This window comes from Rhincodon typus, chromosome 30, assembly GCF_021869965.1.
Source record: "Rhincodon typus isolate 14 chromosome 30, sRhiTyp1.1, whole genome shotgun sequence".
Lineage (NCBI taxonomy): Eukaryota > Metazoa > Chordata > Chondrichthyes > Orectolobiformes > Rhincodontidae > Rhincodon > Rhincodon typus.
In genome coordinates, this window is record NC_063361.1 from 6,074,688 (window position 1) to 6,087,549 (window position 12,862).

Consider the following 12,862-nt stretch of genomic DNA (forward strand, 5'->3'; position numbering starts at 1 on the left):
ACTGTATTAAAAGCTTTCATCATTTTAAAGACCTTTATTAGATCACCCGTTTGCTTTGTTTTTACAAAAGAGCAGAAACCCAGTCTGACAAGCTTTTCTTGGTAATATTAAACCACACACATTTCTTGCAAGTTTTCTCTGCACAATACAAGATGGGGTAAGGCATTAGATTGTAAAGGATGAACAGCCACAGTGGCCAGCACAGGTATTGAACCTGTGACCTTGGTAATATTTAGCTAGGTGCTTAAACCAACGGAGCTAAACAGTTTTGAGATCAGGAAGAATCTTTGAGATAAGTCCATAAAGGACAGCAAGTTTAGTCATGTAGGTAGCTCCAGGGGGGAGTGAAGGCTGGAAAGCAATTAGCAGACACAGAATTTTAAGCATGTAGTTTCCTGGTCTGGTAGTTCCTGGGCATTTATAATCTAAACGTGTTAAAGTCTACATCGGCTACTTCCAGAAGTCAGGTTGATGAACAGGAAAAACAGAAGCTGTTTTCTCAACATATATCACTCTACCCAGGTCTTAGTGAGTTATTTAATTGAAAGAGATGCAAGGAACAGAAGATGTTGCAATGATCAGAGGGATATGGGCCTGAATATGGGTGGCTTAGTTAATTTGACAGACAACATCCTCTCTGTCACATTATATAAAAGTTGTGGCTTGTGTGAAAACTACCTTCTGGAGAAACATTTTTGGTTTGTTGCTCAACACAATGGTATAGATTATAATGAGATGAATCATCTACACCATTAAGAAACGATAAAATGGCAACAAAGGGGAAGACAGGAGGAAAGCACAGCCAGCTCTCTGTTCAGTCATTCAATGAGATCATAGCCAATCTGTGCCTCAGCTTTACTCAGCTGCCTTTGTCCTATATTTGATAATACCTTACCTGACCAGAGATCTATCAATCTCAGTCTTCGAAGTTCTATTTGTACTATAGCCTTTTGAGGGAGAGTTGTGCATTTCCACAACCCTTTGTGCACAAAGGAGCTTTCTAACATTGGTCCTCTTTGACCTACCTCTACCTCGAACCTTTTCTTGATTTCGTAGTTTTTTTTTCTCTCTCTCTCTCTCACAAACACACACACACACTCTCTCTCTCTCTCTCACTCCATCATAGCCCATTTCTGCAAACTAAAAGGCCACAATAGTTAGCATTTATGTAGTGCTGTAAAGTGGATAAAACTCCAAATGCAGCCTAAAATGTCTGCTCAGCCAATGAAGGAATCATCCTGACGGGTCACCAAGGTGCAAGAGGTGGATTTTAAGTTACATTCCCAAGAGCTGGTGCAGGATGAGGTATAACAGAACCTAACAAAAGTGACAGGTTTCTGAAACAGATTTGGGAGACACTAAGAGACCAGCAGCACTGGTCCACATCAGAACAGGATGACGGAATTCCTCCTAAATCAATGACAGAGATCCACCGATTTTGGCAGCCTTTTGAATTCAATGCTGACTGGCTGTGTTTCCTAGGACTCAGAAAACCCAGTTAATGGGAGGCTAGAGCTACTGGATCCAAGAGCAGATTTGAGGCTATGAATACTAGGAGAGTGACTCACCTCATGACTCCCCAAAGCCTGTCCACCATTTACAAGGAGAGGAATGAGATGGAATACTCCCCACTTGCCTGGATGACTGCAGCTTCAACAATGTTCAAAAAGTTTGCCATCATCCAGGACAAAACAGCCCACCTGGCTGGCACCATATCCATCACTTTCAAAACTCACTGTCTCTCCACCATTGACATAAACCCGCACCAGTGTGTACCATCTACAAGATGCACTGCAGGAATTCACCAAGGCTCCTCAGACAGCATTTTCCAAACCCTGGCCACTTTAATCTAGTGCCCAGCCAGCAATGTCCGTATCCCATGAATTAATGCATTTTCAAAAAAATGCCTTTCTGGCACTGCTTGGGATGATGATCAACAGTTTTCTCTCTCCCTCAATCCCACTCTCAGGTATGCCTCATAATCTTCCTGGCTGCAGGCCAATGACCAGATTAGAAAGATTCAAGTGAAGTTCTAGATCTGGCAGGTCATCTGCTTTTTCCATTTTTCCACAGCTTTTACAAATACCTGGGGCCTACATAATTCATGTCATCAGGCTTGTCTTACAGAAATTAAATAAACACAAGGTGTCAAAATTCAACTATTTGCAACTGTCTGACTTGAAGGTGGCTACAGAGGCTAAACCTGTGTAAAATAAGAGATCAGCCATGTGAGACAAATGAAATAAAAATGGAAACAAAAACAGAAATTGCTGGAAAAGTTCAGCAACTCTGGCAGCATCTGTGGAGAGAAATCAGAGTTAACATTTCAGGTCCGGTGAACCTTCCTCAGAAATAAAATGGAATTCATTTATATAGCACTTTTCATGACCATTGGATATTCCAAAGCTCTTTACAACCAACTAAGTGCTTCCAAAGTGCTCACAGAATCACAGTGTTGCTATGGTGCAGAGAGAGGCCATTCAGCCCATTCTGTCTGTAATGGATCTCTAAATAAACATTTCTCTCAGTATCATTTCCTGTATTCTCTCAGTACTTCTGCACACTTTTCCTTTTCAGATAACGGTCTAATTCCCTACTGAATATTTTCAATTGAACCCCCCTCCACCACACTCTCTGGCAGTGTATTTCCAGACCCTGGTCACTTGTTTTTGTTCATTTTGCCAATTACTTTAAATCTGTAGCCTCTCATTTCCTGGTGCTGTCATGATTGAGGAACAATTTCTCAATATTTACTCTGCACGGACAGATTTTGAATACCTCCATCAAATCTCCTCTCGGCCTATGTTTCTGTAAGGAGAGCCATCTCGACTTTCCAGGTCTTATCTTCCTAATGGCTGTAATGGAGTAATCACCTTTACAATGTACAAAATGTGGCATGCAGTTTACACACAGCAAGAAGATTTTAAAATAATACTTATTTAAGCCCTGTTTTGAGAATTTTACTCCAAATCTCTAGTTTATAATTACTGATAAATATTCTGAGGTCACTTGACTGGATGGATGTTGAAATGTTGTTTCCTCTTTTGGGTGAATATAAAACTAGGGGTCAAAGGTTAAAAATAAGGCATCACCTATTTAAAACAGAGATAAGGAGAAAAGATTATGTCAGAGGGTTGTGAATATTTGGAATTTTCTTCAAGGCAGTGGATACTGAATCTTTAAATATTTTTAAGGCAGAAGGAGATAGATTCTTGATTATTAAGAGGGTGAAAGATTAATTGGGGATATGCAGGAATAGAGTTGAAGTTGTAATCAGATCAGTTGCGATCTAATGCGTGAGGATGTGTTGGGTAAGGGAATTCTGTGGGAATCCAGGAAAGGCAGTAACAGGTGCCTCCTACTGACTGGTAATGGACAATTGGACAAATATTGAGACTATTTTTTGACATTTTCAAGTAGCAGTGGATTTTGCAACTCACCTGAGCACAGCTCGCCCTTGTAGCGTCCACAAGAAAAGTCATCACATTCACAGAACTTGCCGGATATGATTCCAAAGTCACTGTTGTGGCAGACGCACTGTCCACAAATGCACTCCCCACGGTTATTGCAAAGGGGTCCGCCACCCTCTGGGGTGCAGGACGCCTCTTCAGTCACTGAGAAATCACTGTCTGTGCACTCACAGGATGGGCCAAGGCGGCCTGGGAGACACTTGCACACTCCGCATTCATAGGTCCCATTGCCATTGGAGCACTGAGTGCTGTTTTCCACTGCGTCTTTCTCGCACTCACAGTCACAGTTGAAATCAACTGTCACCACCAGGGAATCCCTAAACAGAATGGGTTTCACTGTAAATGTCTTCACCTTTTCACCGACTGGGCACTCTCTGGCTTCCAATTTCACCGTGAAATTCACCTGTGGACAAGAAAAGAACTTGATATTTTTACAAAGCTCAAGATGCACTGAAGTGCTGTATACTACTTTGAAACACAGTCACTGCTGTAATGAAGGTGAATCTGGTAATTAATTTATGCCATTATTTAAACAGTGACAAATTGAATGACCAGAATGATCTTTGTTGGAGTGGATTCAAAGAAGAATATTGGCCAGGCCAGAAGAAGAATACAAGTTTTAAGGTCTATCTGAATTCATAGTGTCATAATTCATAAGCTAGTATTAATCCACAGGTAATAGTTATTGCACTTGGGTTGATAATGGCAACAAATAAAGGGTTGACCTCTCATTACGGAGAGATAACTGGCAGCGGTTTAACCTGAGGGTCACTGCGCCTCAGGCAAGGGAAGAGGTTGAAAAAAAGGGACTCTTATGGAGACTGAACCTGTACTCTGGGCATCACTCGTATTGCAAACCAGCCGTCATTATTTGACTCACACATTGGAGAAACACAGATGTGACAGGATCATTTGACACAATCACAAAGAATGCTGCAGAAGCTCAGCGGATCTGGCAGCATCTGTGGAGAGAAAAACATTTTGAGCCTGGTATGACTCTTGAACTTTTGACCTCAGCACTGAGTTCATATAAACACCATCTTCACTAGAGCAAGGGTCACATCCTACAGTGTAAGTGTTACAATTTTTAGAGTAGGCATAAAAGCTCACAAAAGGTGGATACAGTTTGTGGAACTGTCGTACTGTCAAGTTATTTAAATCATCTGCCCTTTAAAACTTAAACAATGTCTGCTTATGTCTACAAGTTGTAATAACTGCTTGGGGTTTGAGTAGAGGTTTATTGATATTATCCTGTCATTTTAGCATTACTAATGCTCAACTGTTTCTGCAGTTTATGTAACAACTTATCACTATCACAGTGAGGGGAATGTCATTGGGGTGGAAAGCATTAACTCCTGGCCCCATCACCAAACCCATTGCATTGGTCTCTAGTGCTGGTCCACACATTGTTCCTTGTATTAGAACAGTGAGATGTGATTGATTTCCTTCCCTTCCACAATAAGGATAGAGTTCTCCTGGTCCTGGATCAAAGGTACTTGGTGCCTGATCGAGAGCATTGACATCAGACAGACAGGTGTCCACTGAGAGCCAAACTCATGCTCTTGCTTCGAAGTCCCTTGCGCCCTCTCCTCACAATCTCTAAACCCCAGAAGCCCAACCCCCACATAAACCACTTCCCTTTCTCCTGGATCCTTGGAATCTGGGTTTGCTCTCCCAGCCTCCTACCAGAATCTGATTGGTTAGAAGCCCCTATTGGGAGAGATTTTCACCCCCTTGGATCTAATTCCAGACCATGGTCTACTGCTGACCAACTGGCAGAACGTCTAGAGGGTCTTTCTCAGATGACACATTGTATGGCTATCGCTGAGTTTGCAGCTGGTAGGAATGGCCCGTGCCAACAGCAACTGCCCTAGTGTCTGATACGCCTTCCCTATCCCTCTTCAGGTCTACCATCTTCTTCAGAAGTTTTCTGAAATCCTATCTCACACTCTTTCACTCATGTCTACCATCTCCTGTATATAAGTAGTTCTTGATTCCTTTATGGAAAGCTCGATGAGAGTAAGACAGAGAAAGGAAAAGGATATTGATTGTTTCGAGGAGGCTTGCATTATGTGCTTTTAAGCATTTAACATGGACGTGTTGAGCTCAATACATTAAACAAAGTATTAGTCATTAAGTTGTTAGGTTCAAAAAGAATTTGGAACATGAAGTGTTAAGATATTTGGTTAATCTTGAAGGAATTAAAGCACATCAGAACTTCCTGTTGCCTTTAATCACATTTTAATTAATCATTTAGGCTTAGGCCCTGGGATACTTTTTAATTAGGCTCACCTTTGCAGTTTGGGAAATTATGTAATTACACTTTGACTAATTCTATATCACATAAAAGGAATTTAAGGCTTAATTGCAATTATTATTGAAGGAATGTGATGTAGTAATTGATGCTGCACTTGGGGCAAGATTGAGAGAAGAGTTTCTTCAAAACCAGCTTCCTTAAACACATGGTGACTGTGGTTTTCATGGCATCTGTTGCTAAGGTCAAGCAGTAATAATCACAAGAGGCTTTGGTGCTGAAAACCATGTAAGGCCCTGATGTTCATCACTAAGTTGGTCCCAAGTTCCTCTTATGGACTGTTACGAATGGGTTAAAAATAATAAGGCAGATTAGACTCTGACAAGGAATTTATGTCACAAGACATTCCTCATTTACACCTTTGGCAATGCTTAGTCTGAAATATTCACATGCCAGCATGGGCCACGAGGTTGGTGTGGATGGAGAGAAAATTTCCTTCCTCCTTTAACACAATGTAGAACTGAGTTCTGACTGTTGTATCCGTGTTATAGTACAGCCATTTGGTCCAACAGCTCTTTAAAACCATAATCCTGGAATACCATTAGATGCTGTCTCTTTAGAGAGAGATGACTGGTGGCAGTTTAACCCAAAGGTCACCATGCCTCAGGTGAAGGGAGAGACTGAGAAGGAGAGTCCTTCAGGGTAACCTCAGCTGAGGCAAGAATTGAACCCTTGGTTTTGTTATCACTCTTTATCATAAACCAGCTATCCAGCCAATTGAGTTAACCGACCACCCTACTCTGACAGCTCTATGCCGGTGTTTTAAGCAGCACACCAGTCTCCTTACTGTCTTTCACCCTATTGGCATGTGATTATCTAATTTCCCATTAACGCTACAACTTCAACTATTCTATATTGTAGCAAGTTCCGCATTCTCACCACTCTCTAGGTGACAATACTTCTACTGAATTTCTTATTGGATTATATTGATATCCAGTAGGCTCGGACTTGCAAACAAGCGGGAAAATCTACACTGCTCCTACCCTATCAAACCCCTTCATTCTTTTAGGACCTTCTAACAATGCCACCTTTCAGACTGTACAGAGAGCAAGATGGACAGAAAGGATGGAGGTGGGAGAGATGGGAGGAAGGGTAAGAGAAGGAGGATGGAGGGGAAAACTTAAAGGAGAGACAGGAATGAGGAGGGAGGTGAAGGGGAATCAGAAATGATGGGGAAGCATCAGGGGATCAGGTTGAGGAAAGAGAAAGAGGAAAAGACGGGGGGAGGGGTGGGGGTGTGATGATGCTGTAGCTTTAAGAGGTGTATTTTGTCCTGGTTTCTTTTGAGAGACAGATTGAGTGAGAGGTACTGAACAGTCTGTGGTAACATAAACAGCTTGAGGCCTTGGGTTTTGTTTTTAGAAGGTGGAACAATAGGAACAGCCGAATGGGTGAGGCCATCACAGATCAGAATTTCTAGTATTTTTTAAGCTTTTAAATTTGGCAGAAGCTGCTGGAGTTTTGAAGAAGTAGAAGCAAATTTTCCCTTCTCTCAGTTAGAAGCTGAGGTTTCTGTTCCTACTGCAAGCGTTGCATGTGAGATAATCTGACTTCTGACTTTGCAATTTTGCCAAAGGGTGTGTTTATGCGATGTTATTATATTGGAACATTTAATTAGTAATAGTTACTGTATCTATTATTTTCCAATAGAGTTAAGTTATTCTACATTCTTCTTTCTTTTATTGTATTTTAACTATAGTGTTTGAATAAATTGTGTTTTGCTTAACATTGAGCAGCATCTGAAACATGGCACTTTACATTTGCTTTCAAAATAAGAAAAAGTTAGAGTGTGGGCTACGTTCTTAAAATATTTTAAGGGGTCTGGTCTGGTCCATAACAGGCAGAGATAGGATAGGAAGGAGTGAGCAGTATTGGGGAACGTGGATAGGCTAACTATGTTATTGTTTAATTGCTGGCACATTGAATTTCACTTTATTCAATGTGAAAACCAGAACCAGACTCACTGCTGCAGTTCACATCAACTTGCCAATCACTGTGTGCAGAACAGTGGAATGGTGAGGGAACACTGCACACAAATGTGTCATCCTATGAGCATGACTGACCATCCTGAATTGATTGATAGTGCAGTTTTCACACATTCAGGATTATTCAGCAATTGTCCATTTTGAAGAATCACTGCAAATGCAGAGACCGCACTCTGTATAGCAAAGCTTCTACCAATCAAACTACATTAGCAACCAATCAACACACTTTTCTCATACAGTATGAATTGTTGATTTTCCCTTTGAATTGGTATTCTTGTGAATTGTCCTGATGAATACAAGATGAAAAGCTATGACAAAATGAATACATTTTAGGAAACAAGTTTTGTTTTCGTAAGAGGTTTGGTTGAAGGAATATCAATGTATTGCTAATTATGTTTTATTGTCCATAAAAGTATGCCTTTTAATTAGAGATGTCATCAATAGACAGATAACATTATTTTATGTCAACTTGGCTCCTGAGCTTCACTCAAGGTAGTGAGTTAGCATGGAAGGGGCAAGAAAATAATGTGGGTGGAGCTGTGTGGTGGCATGAGTTGGCACTAATTTGACATTGGGAGTATAAAGGGCTGGGATGGTGAATACCGCAACACAGGTTAGCTTGAGCGTAATGAGGTATCATGGGGCTGGGTAAGGGAGCATTAGAGGTAGGATGTGCCATTGGGGATGGGTAGAGGGGCAAGGGGTGACATGAAGGATATGAATTGGCATGGAACAGCATAGATGGGACATGGGCATTGTGTGTGGGGAACCAGGGGCTGTACAGTGTGAGGGCTGGAGCAGTGTTTTGAGTTTCATTCTTTTTTTCTTCACTACACTACAGTATAGTGCCCCAGTGCAGGGAGGTTGGCCACGTAGCCAGGTTCATCCACAGCCAGTGGCACCTCCTCACACTCACACTGTCCACCTCCTAGACTGCTCCAGTACGCTGAAATAAATATCCAGCCTTCTGGACTAGCCTTCCTCGGTTGGGTTTGCAGGATTGGGAAATGTCTGGTCTCTGTGGTCACAACCTGGAAATGAAAATTGGGGTCAAAGTTCATCTCAAAGAGCACGGCTACAAAGGTCTGCAGTGACTGTGTAAGAATTACAACACCACAGAACAAATCTCAGAATGTTGCTGTAGGATTCTGAGTGTTGTAGTGCCAATGTACAATATTTAGATCCAAAACCAGCTCTCCTGTGTCCTCATGGGTATTGAATAAGGATGTAAGTGGATGTTACCGTGCTAACAAGCTGGTGTTCAGCTCTGCTCAATGGGCTTGCCTTTTGCCCTACTTACTGTGTCTCCAATCTTCAGCCCTGAGCAGACTCTCTGTCCTGGGAAAAATCCATTATCCCCACAGTAAGCATCGAAGGATACTGATAGTTCCTTTGGCAGATTCAAAACTTCCATTTCCACAATGGAGCGGATTCTCTGAAGATAAGGAAGAGCACAGATATTAATTTAAAAACTAATTTTGTTCTTGCTTGTCCTACTGTCCCTGGCCTATCTGTGCCTGATCTGTAGTTCCTTGGACTATTATTCCTTCATCAATGGTTTCCCTCACCTCTCATTTCCGGACCTGTGAATCTTTAATTTATCATTTCCAGGTATATATGAACTTGCTCTATTTTCCACTGGTTTATCTCTCTTTCCTTTCTTGAACAGGAATGAGACATCCCTCAGTTTCCAGTCCTTGGTGGCACTTTTCCCATTTCCAAACAATATTGGAAAATTCTGCTTGGTGTCTCCTTCCCGACTGCCTTTAGTAATCTAGGATTCATGCCATTTGGGATGGAGCTCCTTGGGAGAAGAAGCTGAAGCCTGGTCTGGAACTTCTGCAGGAGCAGTTACAGTAGCCCGAATCGTAGTTTCTCAGGTTATAGTTACTTCTGTGAGTTGTGATCAAACTTACCTCATAGGCATCAATGATGATATCTAGGACATTGCTGGAGTCCCTGGAAATGGTGCCAACTGTAGAACCAGGAAGCATTTTAGTGTAACTCTGTGGAGTAAGCAAGATTACACAACATAAGGCTTCAGTCATCTGAAATTTCAAGATATTCCCTCCCATCGACAATCAAGCCAGTCATCAATTGATTTCACTCTCCAACTTGTTAATCCATTTCAGGTTAACCCCTTGATCCATTCCCTGATTCCAGCTTGTTGTTAGTGACCTTGTACAGGTACTCATGTGAATGTCACACACTTCAGAAAGTAAGGGATTTTACCAGAAGTTGTTTGTGTCTAAAGTCGAGGCATGACTTTAACAATTTGTATCCATCGCCATATTTATCAGCCTCCTTGCCTTTTGGAAACTGACAGACAGAAGCCCAGAAATGAAGTTTCAATAGAAGAGGTGACAAATCCCTGCTTGTTTTCCTTAATGCACATTTGCCCAAGTTCATTGAATTCCTAATACATTTCCTATCACTGAGGTTAAACTGACTGCCTGTCCTAACTGGGCTTATCCTCATACCTCTTTCAACCATGGGTATAACATTTATAATTCTCCAGTCCTCTGGCACCATTACTGTATTTGAGGAGGATTGAGAAGGTGGTAGTGAGCTGCCTTCTTAACATGCTGTAGTTCCCTGTGCTGTAGGTAGACCCACAGTATTGTTAGGGGGAGATTTTGACCCAGTGACAGTCAAAGAACAGTGAGATACTTCCAAATCAGGATGGTAAGTGGCTTGGACAGGAATTTGCAGATGGAAATGTGTCTGCTGCTGCAGAGGTTGTGAGTTTAGAAGATGCTGCCCAAGGAGTATTGATAAATTATTAACAATGTTTCTGTAACAAAAACAGAAATTACTGGAGAAACTCAGCAGGTATGGCAGCATCTGTAGGAAGAAAGCAGAATCAATGTTTCAAGTCCGGTGACTCTTAAGAGGACTCGAAACGGTATCTTTGTTTGCAGACCGACTGAGTTTCTCTGGCAATTTCTGCTTTTATTTTAGATCTCCAGAATCTATAGTTCTTTGTTTTTATTTTATTGTTTCTATATCAGTCACCCTATGCCTTAATTACCTTCTCTTCCACAATGACATTGTCAGTATCTTTTTTGTGGTGAAGATAGGTGCATAGTGTCTCAACTGTGCCTTCTGTACTGACTGCCTTATTAATCTTCATTCCTCATCCTACTTAGGCCATGTGACATGTTAACTTACAGCAATTTTTACTATCTATTTTTATTAAGTCAAATGTCTCCAATCTCGCTGACAGCACTGTGACACTCATCCATAATGTGAAGAGAGATACAAATTGCTCATTTAATATCTGTTAGTTAAAAAATAAACAGGAAGCCAGGGTGCGGGCTGGTACACGGGAGACCCCAGGGACTGGGATGGTATGTCGGGACAGGCCAGGGAGTGGGCTAGTAAGTGGAGGGAAGTGGGGGATGGTGTTGTGAGCATCCAGTCTACCACTGGTATGTGAGGGGGGCCAGGGAGTTGGCTGGTAAATGGGGGACCCCAGGGAGTGGGCTGGTACGCTGGGAGGCCAGCGAGTGGGCTGGTAAGTTTCGGCTGTGAATATTAGATTGTAAGGGAGAATGAAAGAAGGGGAAAGAGGAGGAAAATAATAGATCTGGAAAGTAGTTACATGGTCTTACAATAGTGGTAGATTGGATGCCACCATTCCTTCTGTTGAAGCTCATGATGCTAAGTGGGTAAAACTGGTCACATACATCTTCAACAGAAGACAGGTTCACTCTTATTTCTAGCATTCTGGGCTTATTACAGTGTATGTACTGGCTACTTACATTATACCTAAGATACATGATTGTCTCCTGAAGACACCAGGGTCAATGTAAGAGTACACTGTTAAAATATACTGAACACACTGCTAACTATTCTCTCTGATGAACATATCAAGAAATCTGTTCAGCTGTGGTTAAATCCTCCCAAGTAAATTCCTTTAGATGGGTGGAGATTATCTTGTGATGTCAGTTAACTCTTTCAGGTACCTACTGCTTTACATAGTACATGGGAATACTCCTACCTGCAAGCTCCCCTCCGAATTGTATACCGTCCTGACCTGGAAGTGTATCATCATTTACTGTCATTGTCTCAAAGTCTTGCAACTCCCTTCCAAACAGCGCTGGGGGTGTACCCACACACTGACTGTGGTAGTTCAGTATGGAGGCAGTACCACCTCCTCAATGGCAATTAGCTCTGGGCAATCAGTGGTGGCCAAGCCAGCGATGAGGGGCCATGCTGGCTGATCGGCACCATTCCCAGGATTGATTTCTTGCACGTCCATGTCACACACGGATCTCCGCCGAATAGTAAAGCATTATAGAGAACATGACTAGCCAACAATGACAACATTAAATTGAACACAAGATAAACCAACGGACAGTGACCAAACAGGTAATGATCAGTTAAGATTTGGAATTTAATGCAGGGGCCACCTCCTGATCAGGTTTCCTCAGCTATCCTCTAGGACAGAAAAGGACACTCTGAACCCGTTAGCTGAACTGGCAATATCATTAGGAAGTTACATCGGCCTCTGAGTTTGTCGCTTCTTCTTTCCGTGAGGGTCTTACATTTCTCTAAAGCTTACCCTGTATATCTCAGTGACCTGACTAGTGACTGCAAAGATCAGAAAGATGTTATTCTCCGTGAGTTTTTCAGCCAGCATAGCAAGTGATGGGTAATCCTGAAACATGAAACATATGAAGATGAGAGTTTTGTTTCCAGATACTCAAAATAAAACTCCTCTCTTAAGCCTTGGTTCAGTTTTGATATCTCATGACTGGATCTGAAGAGTTTAGAAGCTAATTGTTGCAGTTCATCAGTTAGATGCTATTCACCATGACCCCATTCCCCCACATTCATGCCATTAATTCTGGGCAAGTCCATCATCACCAATTATGGCTTTGCACTCTAATTGGAAAGTGAGTAAATTGTTACCTGATTGTATGATTTGTGACTTGTTAGGTAAACAGGGTGAAATAAATGACCAGAGCATCTATTTCTTGTTCAATGTGTGGGCAACAGTGAACTCTTCAAAATAGTGCCATATAAAATTATGAAGGGAATAGATAAAATATAAGCAGGGAGATTGTTTCCACAGGTGGGTGAAACTA

The 12,862-nt window shown here is 41.8% G+C and overlaps 1 protein-coding gene across 2 annotated transcripts in view; it reads right to left on the reverse strand.

The window, feature by feature from the left end:
* The window catches only part of LOC109914221 (integrin beta-3), a 66,786-nt gene that overhangs the window by 21,765 nt on the left and 32,159 nt on the right, over positions 1–12,862 (reverse strand). For both annotated transcript variants that reach the window (XM_020513802.2, XM_048614357.1), the window contains 4 exons: positions 12,337–12,432; positions 9,686–9,775; positions 9,070–9,204; positions 3,441–3,873 (listed from right to left, as the gene is read on the reverse strand). In XM_020513802.2, coding sequence (XP_020369391.1) covers positions 3,441–3,873; positions 9,070–9,204; positions 9,686–9,775; positions 12,337–12,432 — 754 coding nt within the window. The remainder of the gene's footprint in view (positions 1–3,440; positions 3,874–9,069; positions 9,205–9,685; positions 9,776–12,336; positions 12,433–12,862) is intronic.